Raw genomic sequence first — 15,878 nt, forward strand, 5'->3', positions numbered from 1 at the left:
ACATGGGTGTTTAGTTTGCATAATTAAAATCTCACCCAGACCCAAGCGTCAGACAATGTAAGTTATTACACAGTCCTGTAAAAAGGAACATCTGCAAAAGGCAAACAGTCAAGTTATACATATTTTTTATGTTAAAAGATGACTCTTTGAACCACATGTCCTCTTAATAGGTTTGATGTTGTTAATGTGTTCTCAACTAGTCTTCCTTCTTCGAGAATATTCAAATAGTTAAGATTTGGTTCCAAAAGTCGAATAGTTGAATGTTTTTGTAGCAAACACCTTCCTGAGGTTGGATAGTCTATGCTCCCATATTTTATTCAACTTACTTAGCTACAAATAGAGTAAGATACTACATTGTACAATCTTGGTTATATGAAATCTTTTGAAAAGGTTTAGTGACTACAGAAGGCACGCAAATACTTTCTCTGACTCACTATTTAGAAGGCATCTAAAAAAAGCAGCAATATGAAGTGACTGGAGGGCTGGAGTCATTTATCAATAACTGTCAGGAAAACAAAAAGGCATTGTTGAGGAGATGCTAAAATAGGACACAATTCTTACAGATTTAAAAAGACAATTCTCAGCAGACTTTGCAACTACATGATGGTTTCTGAATATTTGTTAAACGAATGTGGGTTTTAATCGTGAAAATTCATCCCGACGACGTGCACCTTCTATTTGTGCAGGTCATGTACACTGCTCTTTGGAAAGACTAAGTCCCCTGCCACAGCACAAAGGTAGAGTAGGATGGCTCTGCTGCCTTTCTCCTACAGATTCTGGTCTCTCAATGTCAGGAGGTAACACATGCAGAATAATGGATATCACAAGCCAACTGCTTGGAGGGGATCAAAGGGAAGCAAGAGTATGGCAGAAAAGAGACACTACATAGATTTTGACTTGCATGTGGGAAGACGCTGAGGAGAAACTATAAGGCTTCAACCAAAGGATTCCCAGCACTGCCTGCCAAGCCTAAGCTTTAGGCCTAGCCCTCAATGCATACAAATTATTTAAAGAGTGAGGAGGCGGCTTCATATCAATTTTACCTGATGAATATTTCAAAAGTTACTGAAGTGGTTTTCAGAAGACTGGAACTCAGTCCAGGGTAATTATCATTGGCTGAGATTAATTTGGGTATTCCTTGCATTACTTTTCTCTTTCAATAATCTAATGCAGCCCCATGCAAGCATGTACCTTAGGACAGGAATTTCAATCATTGAGTAACATACAATGTAGGGCATCTCTAAACAGCCGAAGAAACTGTTCAAGTCAACCTCGAGGCACAGGGTCTCCAAAGGTGACTGGGTGTAAAAGAGGACCAGACAAGAGTACAAGATTGGGATGGTTTCAGACCACCCTCAAACTGGTTGGAAAATGTTAGGACAGAAATAACTTCATATATAGGAAACTGAAAAACTTTTTTAAAAAAACCAAGTCAGGAGGCCACCAATTAGTCCCATCAGACATGCATTGTTCATTAGCAGAGAAAGCATGCAACGCCGATGTCTACCATGTAAACAGTTTCACAGCTTACAAATCCGAGAGATTTACTGGCTAATGAGAGACTGCCAAGAGTTCCTTTAAGCAACAACACAAGTATGCATGAGCTTCAAATCTCCACTTGAAAGTCTGAACTGGTAAGGCATGACATGGGAAACACATTTTCCAGGTAAGAGAATGTGACAAGCTTCATGGAGCAAAGAAATGCTTTTACAATTGCTCCTTATGGAACACTCACATGCAAAATTAGGATATTAATTTAGCAACCCGTTACCGGCACATGCTCCAAAAACTATGAAGGAGAAACACAGTGAAACCATCAAACGTAAAGGGCTCTGTCCCCAGCTATGGTACAATTGCCCCAGTGAGATGCAACACAGACTCTTCTTAATTTAATTGGAGGTGAAAAATGCTTCACAGAGGGGTCATTGGAGTTGAAGAATTTGCTCTACCATATTCGCATGAACCAGCCCAGTTTCTCCAACTCTGCAATACTCACATGGGACTGCAACAAGCCACTATATTTTTAAACCATATTTGCACATTGCCTTCAACATAAATATTGTCATTATAATGGAGAATAGATGGCTTACACTGGTTGAGTACTGAAGGACAAAAGCATAGCCTGCCCCGAATCAGGATCTTAAATATGTCAACCATACAAGTATCTCTTCCATGGATACAGCTGCATCAGTGTTTCCAGGTCTGGAAAAACTGATTCATAGAATATGGGGAGCCTGATAGGGCAAAGCACAAGTTACTTACCTTCGGTAAAGATATATCCGTAAGAAACAGTCGTTCGTATTAGATTCCTTACCTTAGAATATCCCCAGGCGTCAGACTGGATCCGGAAATATTTGAGTAGTAGTACCCTTGCGCGTCGATGGGCGTCGTCTGAGGTTCCGCGTCCGTCGCCGGAGTACTTAGACGCCGCCCTCGCGTGATGACGTCAGTTCTTATACACAGCTTTTCCGCGCAACAAACGCAGAGCCATAATAAAAACCAACACTATTGCCATAAAACTAGGGCCCTGAAAGGGGATGACCTTAACCCTAGATATCGGTTCGCAGAAAGGGGAGGATGGGTGGGGGTAAGGAATCCAATACTAACTACTGTTTCTTACAGGGTCTTGTCCGCAACACAACTTTGTCCGGATGGACAGAAAGGAAAGGAGGTTTAGAGGAAAGAGCCTGGAGCTCCCTCACCCTCCTGGCAGAGGTGATGGCAACCAGGAAAGCAGTCTTCAGAGTAAGAAGGCGGAGAGGACAGTTATGAAGTGGCTCAAAAGGAGCGCACATCAAAAAAGTAAGTACACGGTTCAAGTCCCACTGAGGCATCACGAATGGAACAGGAGGAAACAGGTGTGTGATGCCCTTCAAAAACCTATTTACAATGGGGGACTTGAACAAAGATGGCTGATTAGGTAGCCTCAAGAAGGATGAAAGGGCAGAAAGGTAGCCCTTTATAGTGCCCAGAGCAGAGCCCTGCTGGGCAAGAGAAAGAAGGAAGAGAAGAACCTCAGAAAGGGGTGCAGAGAGGATCCACAGCCTTTGCTGTGCACCATGCCACAAACTTGTTCCACCTGCAGGCATATACTGACTTTGTGGCACGCCTGGATGCCAGAACAGTACAAACTTCAGGAGGCAAGTCAAATGGCCCCAACTGTCGCCGCTCAATCTCCAAGCATGGAGGTGGAGACTGGATAGGTTTGGGTGGAGGACCGTCCCCTGCTGCTGCGACAGAAGGTCCTCCTGAAGAGGCAGACTAATCCGGGGATCGACAGACATACTGAGTAGCTCGGGATACCAGCACCTTCGTGCCTAGTCTGGAGCGACAAGGACAACTTGGGCCCCGTCACGCCTGATCTACTTCAGCACTCTGGGAAGAAGTGGTATAGGCGGAAAGGCGTACAACAGACCGCAGCTCCACTCGTGACGAAAAGCGTCTCCGAGCCAGTGTTGCCTTGGAAATTTCAACGCGCAGAACTGATGACATTGCGCGTTCTCTTTGGTGGCGAATAGATCTAACCAAGGCTCTCCCCACTGCTAAAAGAGGCCTTGCGCCATGTCAGTTCAGACGCCATTGGTGATCCATCATGCACCGTCGGCTGAGTTTGTCCGCCCTGGCGTTCAGAGAACCTGCCAGGTGTTGAATCACCAGGGTCACGCCCTGATGTTCCAACCACTGCCAGAGGCGCAGGGCCTCCTGGCATAGGGTCCACGACCCCACCCCGCCCTGTTTGTTGCAGTACCACAAGGCGGTGGTGTTGTCCGTGAACACCTGCACTACACTCCCCCGGACAGAGGGGAGGAATGCCTTCAGTGCTAGCCGGATCGCCCGCAGCTCTGAAGGTTGATGTGGAGCTGGGACTCCGCTGGAGACCAGAGGCCTCTGATCTCCGCCTCTCCCATGTGGCCACCCCCCAGCCCTGGAGGGACGAGTCTGTCACAAGTACGTGCTCCGGTTGGGGTAGGGAGAGGGATATGCCGCTGACCCAATCGGGGTCCGTGAGCCACCACTGCAACTGTTTTGCAGTGCCCTCCGAGATCAAGATATGGTCGGACAAGTTACCCTGATGCTGGGGCACTGAAACTTCAGGTCCCACTGCAGAGCCCGCATCCGCCAACTGGCGTGATGCACCAGAAGGATGCAGGAGGCCATCCGCCCCAGAAGCAGCAGCGTCAACCTGACCGAGACTCGGGATAACGGCTGAAAGATCGGAATCATAGCCTGAATATCCTGAACCCGCTGTTCGGGAGGATAAACCCGAAACTGCGCTGAGTCTAGAACCACTCCGATGAAGAGGAGCTTCTGAGAGGGACACAGGTGTGACTTCGGCACATTGATGGAGAACCCCAGCAGGTGCAGGAGGTCGGCCGTAGTCTGGAGGTGGCTGACTACTGTCTGGGGCAAGCCCGCTTCTCTGGCTCCAGGTGTCCGTAATCTACTTTTGGGTTTAAGGTGGTATATTCTGCTTTTTCTTTATCAATTAGAATAGGAGTATGGTGATGGATTTCTTCTGTTTCACGCGGTATGATTAGTTTATAGATAAAGTATAGACCTGGATTTTAGCTCGTTTTTTATTTATAATTAATGTGATTTTTTTTTCTATTTTGCGCGTTTATAATTCCAGATTGTAATGGCGATAGCCCCAGTGTTTTAACTATTTTTGGTGAAAGTTTGAGTACCCTTGGCAATAGTGTTAGTACCCTTGGCCTTTGAATGGGTTCCGCCGCCGCCTGGGCGCGTAATCCTGAAGTCAGTCTTCGAGCTTAATTTATCCAATATAGACCAGACAGCAGCATTACACGTGACCTCCAGCTATGCAGAAGTTAGGAATGGCGTCCGTGCGTTGGGCCATGTAAGCAGTGGATACCTAATACCAAGTAAGCGCTGTTAGAAAGCATTTTTATGCCAAATAACTTTTAGAAGGAAGAGTGACTTGATGGAGAGCGTGTAGTCTTACGATTGTTCTCCCTTTCCCGCACACAGAATATCGGCATCTTTCGGGCGGTGCACACTGAAGCTTACGTTTCCCGGGCTGATTGATTTTGCCAGATACAGCAGGGACGAAACTTTTGAAGCCATCCTAAGTGAGTGACAACCTTAAACACTTTGGATTCAGGCTACCTATATTGCATAATTTGTTATGCGGAGCCATTTTAAATACCATTATAAATATCGTTTGTTTTTCCCGTTCCCCTTTCTTTCTTACATATTCGTTTAGACTCCTGAAGGAAGTGCATTTTAAAAGGCTACGTCCGAATTCATGTGGATAGCCTCCATACCATGTAATAAATTGTGGAAATTACGCACAAAGAAATAGGTATGTTGAAATCCTTGTCACCTAGCTGATGGATTATCTATTTATTGTTTTTTTTTTCTTTTTTCCAGAGGTGCACTGGGAGCACTATTTTATTCATTTATGCTTTATATCACGGTGGTTTGTAGGATAACTTCACTTTGGGACACATTTGATGGGTCTTGTTTGCCGTCACTTCAGGTTATGCTGCAGTTTTATTTAATGGAGATAGAGTTTTGTTATTGGATAAACATGGATATATTTTGTGTATGTAGCTGCAGCATTATTAGTATATTATGAAAATGACACGTGGATATGTTGGTTGTAAATAGAGCTTTTTTGACATTGTAGGTTCTGCATACTGGTTATGCTTAAATGAAAGCTATAGTCCTGATAATCCCGCAAGTTGATGGGCTGAAACGCGTCGACAATTTGGATATGGACACCTAATGAATTAAAATTAATTGACAATAATAATCAGCAGTGGCTAAAGAATAAGGATCAAATTAAGGATCTCTTAAATACTGCGGTGATAAGGTGTACCTGATTAATTAGGAATGCTCTTTTGATAATAGGGGATAGAGCATCCAGTCAAACAGTAGGGGCTATAAGAAATAATGAGTGAATGTTTAACCTATTTCCAATGTTTTGTAAATATTTGTGTATGTTGATTGTAGTCGTTTGTAAATAGTGATATATATATGTTTAGACTATAGAAAAGAAATGAAGTAAAAAATGAATATACGAAATATTTGAAAACAAAATAAAGTTTCAAACAAGGAGGGCATATCCGGTGAATATAATTACTTTGAGGTAATGGTTGGTAACTGACACATTAGAAAAGTAGAGATTTATTCCAGAATAAGAAAATCGTTCAGATAGGTAATTTACAAACCTGTCAGAGTAATCTTCATTGAATTGGTCCCACAGCATCATACCTTGGCTTGTGCGCCTTCAACAACCAGTCGTAGAGGTAGGGGAAGACTGAAACACCTAACCTGCGCAAATGAGCTGCGACCACCGCCATCACTTTCGTGAACACCCGTGGGGCGCTGGTAAGGCCGAAGGGGAGCACGATAAACTGAAAGTACTCGTGGCCTACCATGAACCGCAGGTAACGCTGGTGGGCCGGCAGGACGGGGATATGAAAATAAGGGTCCTGCAAGTCCAACGCTACCATCCAGTCTCCCGGATCCAGGGCAGCTAGGACCGGAGCTAGTGTCAGCATCTTTAACTACTCCTGCCGTAGGAAGCCTTTGACGTTCCGCAGGTCCAAGATAGGGCCCCCTTTGCCCTTCTTGAGTACCAGAAAATAGTGAGTGTAACAACCACACCCTACTTCTGGCCCAGGAACACGCTCGATGTCCCCCTTGGCCAAGAGGGCCGTAACTTCCTCTCTGAGAAGTGTCAAATGATCCCCCGACACGCGATGGCATGGCTGGAGGGGTCGCTATGAAGGGGAGGGAGTAGCCCCTTTGGACGATTTGCAGCACCCACCTGTCCGATGTAACAGTGCGCCAGTGGAGGTGGTGATGGCGAACCCTGCCTCCCACTGGCATCACATGACCCTGAAAGCTCGGACTAGGAAGGTTGAGGCCGATGCTGCAAGGGCAGGTGTGGACTGGCCGCGCCGTTGTCCCCAACCACCGCCACAGCGGTTTCCACGGCCACCACCGCGCTGGTGCGGTGCGTGGCTGGCAGCACGTGTGGGGGCGCCCCTTCCTTGGCCACGAAAGGAGCGAAAGGCACCCGTTTGCTGGCGCGGGGCCGAGAGGCCCATGGACTTGACCGTAGCCCTGGAGTCCTTAAAGCGCTCAAGCGCATGGCCTTCCTAGTCGCCAAAGAGGCGACGGCCATCAAACGGCATGTCCATAAGAGTGTTTTGGGCATCAGCCGAGAAGTTGGCAGACCTCAACCAGGCGTGGTGACGAATCGCCACCGTCGTTGCCATCGCTCTGCCCAGTGAGTCCGTGGTATCCAGCCCACACCGGAGTACTGTGCTGCATCTCGACCCTCCGCAAGGGCTTGGGTGAGTTTAGTCCGGACCTCCTCCGGAAATTGTGGCAGCACGTCCGCAACCATGTCCCACAGAGAGTGGGTGTAGCGGCCCAAGAGGCATGCAGTGTTGACTGACCGCAATTCCAAACTCAAGGATGAGAATACTTACTTTCCGTACTGCTCATACCTCTTGGATTCCCGATCGGGGGCAGACGTCGGGAATGCGGTCTGGGAGTTAGAGGCCTGGATGACGTCTGGCCACGTTCCTATCTACAGGCTGACCTGTAGCGGGCCTGGACCAGGTTCCCAGAAGAACGTCAGACAAGGCCTCATTAAACAGCAGCAGAGGCTCGGCCGAGCTTGCCTGCAGTTTTAGTCGGAAGAGCGATGACGTCTCTTCGACTTCTTGTGCTTACCTGAGGAGCCTGAGGACCGTGGACGACTCCCGGAGCCATGGTGGCTCCGACCCCGCGACCAGTCCCTCGACCTCCTCGCGGACCAGGACCACAAGCGGCGCGGGCCGACTGCCGGAGCTCGAGCCGCTTGCGGGACCGCTCCCGCCTAGCCTTAGACGTCAGGGCTCGACAGTCGGAACAGGCCTAGTCATCGTGGTCTAGGCCTAGGCAATGAAGACACAGGCGATGGGGGTCGTTAACCGACATCAGTCAGCGCAGGGTTTGAACCCGGGCATCCCTACCAGCACTGTCTGAGTCGTATAGACTTCGAAGTAGATCAAAAATGATCGAAAAAGTTGACTAAGGGCACCACTCTTTCCGGATCGGCGCGGAAAAAAGAAGAAGAACCGACGTCAGCGAGCGAGGGCGGCGTCTAAGTACTCCAGCGACGTCATTCCGGCGCCCAAGATGCCGACGACGGACGCGGAGCCGCCTATCGACGCGCAAGGGTACTGCTACGCAAAAATTTCAGGATCCAGTCGGACGCCTGGGGATATTCTAAGGTAAGGAATCTAATACTAACCTGTTTCTTTCAGATAAACTACAGAAATTAATTATGGCTAATGGCAGGTGCTTTTTTTGACTACCCTAGCACTGGCAGGCATCCAACATGGAAGAGAAGGGAAAGGAGATGAAGCAAACATTTACAGGCATATCAAGGCAAATCATTGGCTATTTGTCTTCCATAAAAAATGAGTTACACCTTTCACCAGTTTCCACAAGTTTGCAAAAACATTCTACTGAAGTCAGAAAGCTTGGAAAGAAAGAACTGAATGTTTCATGGATATATAAAAGAAATAACTATACGCACAAACTGTAAACAAAGTGTTTAAGCATGCCAAAGTCACCTATGTGTTTTCAATACAAAGTTCAGCTATTTTTCAAGACTAGTCATTCTAGGTAATGTTTAAAACAGAGAAAGGATTCAAAAAGTCAATGTGAAATTTTACTAAGCTCACATGTAGGTAAAAGTCCTAGAGAATAGTCTCATGTCTTATGACCGAAGTGGTCCTACTGTAGGAGTCATCACTGTTTCCTCCAGCTATAGTAGACGGCCAAGGTTGAAAATCATCATTAGGAGACAATTTGTTGGGGCTAGGAGGACTACTTGGGGGACCTTGACTTAAAACAAGCTGAGGTCTAGGACTTGGTGTACTCCCATCAAGAGAGTTAGAGCGTTGAACACTAATGTGTTTTGCAGGTCCATTTAAGTTGAACGTGGAAGAGGAGCGACACATCTACAAACAGGAAGGAATTAAAATGTTACCATTATACACACAATGTTTAAACCATGATCAGAAAACTTAAAGAAATATTGAAATCAAAGTTACATAAACAGTAAATAGTCATAATAGCAGAAACTTTACTTTTCTTGGCAGCATTAGTTTTCATGTCACACTCTGCAGTAACTTACACCGAGTCTATAATATTTCCCACCCCACCACATACTCCACCTCCCTCCTCCAGATCATCAGGCGCTCATGCAGCACACGCCATGTGCCGCTGCTTCTCTTGGATGCAGAGGACATCAATGGAAACTTGAGGAAAGTGGGTGGGATGGGATTGCAGGAAATACCCATTAGTACCAGATACTGGACATTAAGTTACTCAGGCTACACTCCAGATGCTGCTAGCTTAACTAGATGTTGGTCCTAGATGAATTTTACATAACCAGTGACCACAACCATAACATTTTAAAACGTATTTATGAAAGTTACAGCATTTATGAACTGAAACAGTGTACATATTTATCCCAAAAGGATAAATGAGCTGAAGGACAATATGAAAAGGGTTTAACAGTCAGACATGAATAATGTACAAGATAATATTCATCCCTAAACAGTGTACTGGTAAGAACAAACATGGGCCTTTCTGAAAGAAAGCCTATACATTGGGCTTTTCATAGCTTTTGATGACTGTACCAATCCTTTAAATGCAAATATTACCCCTGATGGGAAGCCTTATATATATAAGCTGTTGCTTGACTAAGTTTAGCACATTGGATGCGCTGTAGCATTCCGCTCATAAAATGGTTTTACCCACTGTGAGAATACGCCCGAAGGCACAGGGCAAGAATGTGTTACTAAGGCCCTACCTTCGTGATTGTGGCCTACTACCACTATTGTGACTTACTAGGGCACTGCTACCTAAACACCAAATACACACTTTCAGCACTGGACACTCAGGTTAGTGAGACTAGCAGATCAAGAGTTCGCAGAAAGTTAATGTGGGTGGGATGTGGAGGCTCAGCCCAGCAGTTACCAAACAACATTTAATGGTTGTACATTCCACCACTTATCTTTAGAAAAAGATAAGTTCTTTACTACAGAAAAATGAAACATTACATAAAAGAATATTCTGTGAGCATAGTGCCTACAACAGGTACTACGCAGACAGAATCTCATTTTCAGGCTCACTGACAACAAAATGCAGACTATCCATGGCATGTAGGCCAGTCAGTCAACACTTAAGTCACAGCCCCCTCAACTGTAGAATTTCTTAAAGAAAATTGCCCCTTTAAACCAGACATGGAGATTCATTTGTCTTTAGGAAAGAAAGAGGGGAATATACTCTAGCAGAATGAAACTACCCAGAGCAGCAAGGTGATGTGTCAAAGAGGCATTGTTTGTAAGAGGTTAAGTGGGATGGGGGTTTTAGCGTTCAGCGATTCCTCACCATCACTGGAGCCGCACCTGCTGACAATTTGAAGTCTGCTTGGACCAACTAAACCAATTTGAGAATAGCTGAACGTAAATACCCCCACCCCACTTACTCCGAAACAATTGAGTGTTTAGTATGGTGCTGGTGATTCTGTAGTTTGACCATCCTCTGCTCAACAGCAGAGCAGCACTGTACAGCAGGAGGTCAGCTAAGCAGCTCTATCCTTTGTTACAATGCACCAGGAATGGTTTAAGCTTTGATCTGGAGGCAGAGACCATCTTGGTCATTCAAACAAGACTCCGGTGTTGCCCTACACTCGTCTGCACTTCTGTGTCAATATCACTTTGGCACAGCAGCTGGGCGGCCCTGTGTAATCTCCATCGGCAGGGGTATATTCTTCTTTCTATGAAAGCCAGATAGGGTCCAGTACAAAGGCGGCATTGCAGCTTCTTGCAAACTTTCCACGTGATTCCCCCTCAAATCTGGAAGAGGGGCAGTCAGTAACACTGGCAATGGGTCTCCAGAAGTACTCTGGCACTTAAGTACCACCCCTTCAGTCAGCCACGTAAGGGGTCACCAAGTGGGAAAGTTTCAATCTTGGTTCTATAGCCCTGTTGCAGACAGGAAATGTTGATTCCACTCTTAGGGTCCTAAAACTTGTGCTAAGTGTCTCCCTATTAGTTTCTATAGCAGGCAGTGTAGCACAGTACTGCATGCCACACATTTTAGGACCTGCACCTGGCGAATATCAGCTCTTGGTATAGCACCAGCGGGTGAGCCAAAGGGACTGGGCCTGGCAGGATTATTTATTCTGCATAACAAAGGAGACAGCACCCTTCATTAAGCCATTGTGTGGTGCTTGTGAAAATAATTAAAAGGCCTCTGCTAAAAATGTCATTGCTGCATATCTAAAATAACCAGGTCCCCATCCTACCACATCTTACTGTTACAAAGATTACAAATGCCTGCAATACATGTTGCTAGATTGAAGAGGCTGTCCCTGAGCTTCCATTTCATATTATGCCTTATCCGGTCCATAGAAAATGTATCCCACTCACTTACCACTCTTAATGGCAGACTGTTCTGCTGTGTTTGACTTCAGTTTTGCATAATCATATTGTTTACATCAGGACTATAATAGTAATGCAATAATTAGGGGTGGGTTCAAACCAACTATGCTTCAATCCTGAGCCTTCCTCCTGCCAAAAAGCTTCAAGAAGTGTCTGGATCCCCAACCTCAGACAAGAGTAGAGTTGTGGCTCATCCCTACTGGAAGATGTTTAGGTGGGAAGGTGTGGGGAGCACAGGAAATCCCCACCTCCCAAGGGGCTCCTTTGGGGACATAACGTTGACCCGTATACGTGGTGAACTAAATATATATGTGGTGAAAATCTCCTAATGGATTGTTTGCCCTTGTAATATGGTAAAGGCACAGGAGCAAAGATGTAACCTCATTTGCAGGGAGTCACACCCTGTTTAAATGATGATGTGCCTCCTTGGGATCCTGCTCAGGCACATTTTTGGCATGTCTAATGACCTCATAAGAGAACCGTCATTTCAACAATGATGGAGAGATTTCTGAATCAGACTTGAATGCTGCTAGAAGACACCAGCTGTACACCTTTTCAGCTAGGTCAAGAAATCAGGCCCAAAAGATGAATATTTGCACATGGACTCGACCCAAGGAAACCACTACAGACACATACTGAAGAGTGCACTGTTAAGAGATGTCTGCACTTACTAATAACGATGAAGTGCTGGTAAGGTGGCTTGGAGGACTCCTTCCATCGGGTGTACTGGGCACCATTAAAACTCTTTGTAGAGCTCTTTTTGGTGTTTTGGAAAACGAAAATGCCCTCGTGACCTGAAACAAGAGCAGAAAAAATACATGTAAATCCTAATAAAAGTTTAAAGACTGAAATAAAATACATGATTTTGCTATACCTTTATTACACTCATTAAACAAAACTCTAAATAAGCAATAATATCCATCTCTAATGCATGCTCTACAAGGTTAGTGTTAGAAGGGGTGATCCCAGGGGGTCAGAATGTATTCTCCCGACCTTCCCGTGATCAACCTCTTCAAGGAATGCTGCAGAATCCTAACGTGAAGACCTCGCCGGGTCTAAGATCGTATACACTGAGCTCACACCACACTTATGAACGGACACCACACCGTGGTTTTCAGTAAGCAAGTTCTTTATCAACAATAGAGCTTTATGCAAAATGAACACTTATTTACAAGCGATCGAGGGATCGTAAAGTCTCGGTTATGGGGAGCAAGGAAGCGGGACAGTCTCAGTATCAGGCCAGTACGAAGCGTACCCTGTGCACAGCTCTCAATCCTCGAGCCGGGGGATACGGGCGATGGTGGTCGTACTAGCTGCTGTACTCACTCCTCTCACTTCAGGTCGTGATGGTAGCGTCGATGGTCCAGCCGGACCATGGTTCTCCTCGAGCCGCGACGAGGTCAGCAGGGCTCGATCCGGAGTGAACAGAGTGTCTGTCAGTTCTTTGAGGAGCCGCGACAACGTCAGCAGGGCTCCGGGTGTTTAGCGAATGTCCTTCGAGTTTCAAGGATGAGCCGCGACTAGGTCAGCAGGGCTCCGAGGTTCCAGTTCAGTCTTCACAAGAATGAGCCGCAACAGCGTCAGCAGGGCTCGATGAGTTCCAAAGTTCAGTCTTCTCCCCAAGGGTTGAGCCGCGATCAGATCAGCAGGGCTCTCTTGTCCAGGATACAAACTGCCCGCTAGTTCTTGGGCGCCCCTTGATATAGCGCAGTGGCCCTTTGATGTCTGGACACTCGCAGGCTGAGATCTCATGCCTCGGGCTGGTCGTCTGGGGTTCCCAGACGCCCAGCAGGGTCTGGAGCCAGCTCTCGGGGAGGCCAGAGGTGTGATCGAAACCAGCCCATGGGGGAAGGCCAGAGGTGTGACCTAAACCAGTCCCCCAGGGGAGGCCGAAGGTGCCATCGAAACTTTTTGGTCCTATCTCACTCAGGAAACCCTTTACCCCCCCAGCCGGGCCTGGCACGTCTGCATCCCAAGTTTCGCTGGGACCGGGGTCGGGCAAGGCTATGGGGTCAGGGACCTCGGGAAGGGTAATGGCGGCCGGTGGCCCTGTGGGGTGATACAGGTTCAGGGTGCGCGGTACCGGGAGGAGCATGCAGGGATGGTCGTCCGTTGGTAGGGTTGTGTAGGGAGCGGGGTGGACAGGGAACGGGACGACCAGGGGTTTCGGGGTGCAGGGCTGGGCTAACGGGACACTGAGGAACGGAGGGAACCACGCCACGAGGCCAGGTCCAACAGTTACATCCATGTAATTCTTTCACTATAACTGAAAATGGAAATCATGTTAATTTAGATTACATGAATGTAAATTTATCTTCTGCGGATACCTCGAAAATCTAGTATAGATGCTGCCCTCTTTGACAGACACTGGACACATCTGCATTAAACAAATTGTTTGATACTTTATAATTACGTCCCATAAGTACATTACTCCTAAGGTTGTAAATGGCAATTTCAGGCAATCTTAAATTCATCCACAATGAACACAAACGAATCTCCAATGTGCATGCACAAAGGAAATTCCTGAGTTGCATGCACATTATCAGATTTTTTTAATGGGACCGACCGAGGTAGATTACATTAAGCAATGCATTCAATAAAACAAGATGAGCTGATCAGTTTGCCATGATATTTACCCAGATAGAATTTATTTTTTGATCGGATACTTTTATTTTCCTTTATATTCTTTACCTGAACAATATCAAAAAGTGCCATGATGCCACACAGGAAACTTTGAATTACTCAACTAAGACCCAAGAGAAGGAAAGAAAAAAACGAGTGCATTCCATTATTGCTGCTAACACCACATGGGATGGTTGCACACATATTACATGTACCATCCGCATGTTTATTTAAAGCTAACAGTCTCAACAAATTACTGTGCTGTGGATATAAGAGTATGAGAAAGCAGAGGAGGGGCATTATTTGTAGGAAAGCTACAAAGCTACAAAGTTTCACATTTCCAGTAGAAGAAAATACATCTATTTAACAATACTTTCATGAACTGAGCAGTCTATGATTTGCATGAAGGAAGCCTACGAAAGTCTAGTTACATTTCTTTGATAGAAAAGGAGTTGAGGAGTATATATAGAAAGGCTATAAAAACCTTGCAAAGATCAGCCACAGACTGATGTCGGTGGAGAAGGGGAACTGCTTTGAAATGAGATATTTCAATCACAGTCCTCACAATCTCTAAAAGCTCAACAGAACATTTGATATGCGAATGGATTCAATGACTAGGTAGGCAGGCTGCAAATTAGATTTTTCATTACACATTCTACTAAACAACGCTATGATCAGTTTTCCAACACCACCAAGCCTCATGCACAGCACCAAAACAGATTATCTAGAATATCTTGACAACTCAGAAAACAGTTTGCAACAAAAGGAGTAGCTAATTGCTATACTATATTAGATAATGCTATGGAGTCCCTAAAGGGGTAAGAAACATTATACAAATGTTACAATACATTATGCACATAATTAGAAGAGAGGAACTGCTGAGGAAAGATGGCTTAAGTGTATTAAGGATCAACTTGAAGTTGATCTGTGTACTGAATTGTTCCACGTTTAATATTTTTGTATTTCGTAACTTTTAAACCATCAACTAAAATCGGAAAATCAGCATGAAGATAGAGACTATGATACAATGGCTACTAAGAAAAGCCAGAAAATTCGAGTTGACTTGCTTCTTTATCCTGAAAGGGATAAGAGAAATGCTGCCATGTCTCCCTAAGAATGTGCGCTGTGTGGTAATCCAGGCCACTACGAGTCACCTCTACCAGTAGATTCATTTTTAGGCATTCAACCAAGGCCTCCTGAGAAAGTCTTTCCTTGCTTCAACAATTTCTCTTCTCATAACAATTGTACTTTTCCGACCTATTACCCTGGTGTTTCTACTAACACAAAGGGGGCACTAGACCCACCACGTGACTGTTCATCGGGTGCTTGAAAAAAAAAAAGGGTAATCATCTAAAACATACTACTACAAACATTTGTACTTACTAGAAGCATAAAATTTGCTAGTCCAGAGCAGATGAGTCAGGATCAATGACCCACACCAAAACACAGGACATCCAACCAGGCACTCTCAAACCATACATTCAGGTCTGCTGTAATAGCTCCGGGCAAGACGATGGCAATGGCGTTCTAGCTTGCTATACAAACCAAGTCATTCCTTACCACAGGTTCCTGCCTCTTCTAGTGGTTGCAGTATCTAAAACTGGTTCTCGTTAATGTCAAGCAAGACCTTAAACGTGTGTGCTGCAGCTATCGAAGTCAATCCTCTAATGATGCGATATTAGTTCTGAGAAATGCCTGAAGATTTAGGGGGTATTCGCGAGATCTGGGGGAGAACCATGGCCTCCCAGTCACACTTTGCAGGCTGGAGGGAGA

The 15,878-nt window shown here is 45.7% G+C and overlaps 1 protein-coding gene across 5 annotated transcripts in view; it reads right to left on the minus strand.

Annotated features, from left to right (window-relative positions):
- Positions 1-15,878, minus strand: part of ECT2 (epithelial cell transforming 2) — a 247,927-nt gene that overhangs the window by 8,821 nt on the left and 223,228 nt on the right. For 2 of the 5 annotated variants that reach the window (XM_086944385.1, XM_086944384.1), the window contains 2 exons: positions 12,155-12,277; positions 8,712-8,990 (listed from right to left, as the gene is read on the minus strand). In XM_086944385.1, the coding sequence (XP_086800511.1) occupies positions 8,727-8,990; positions 12,155-12,277 (387 nt within the window). In that variant the 3' untranslated portion in view covers positions 8,712-8,726. Of the gene's footprint in view, positions 1-8,702; positions 8,991-12,154; positions 12,278-15,878 lie in introns of all 5 variants that reach the window. The other 3 variants (XM_086944387.1, XM_086944386.1, XM_086944383.1) reach the window with 2 other exon arrangements.

The sequence above is a fragment of the Lissotriton vulgaris genome, chromosome 11 (assembly GCF_964263255.1).
Source record: "Lissotriton vulgaris chromosome 11, aLisVul1.2, whole genome shotgun sequence".
Lineage (NCBI taxonomy): Eukaryota > Metazoa > Chordata > Amphibia > Caudata > Salamandridae > Lissotriton > Lissotriton vulgaris.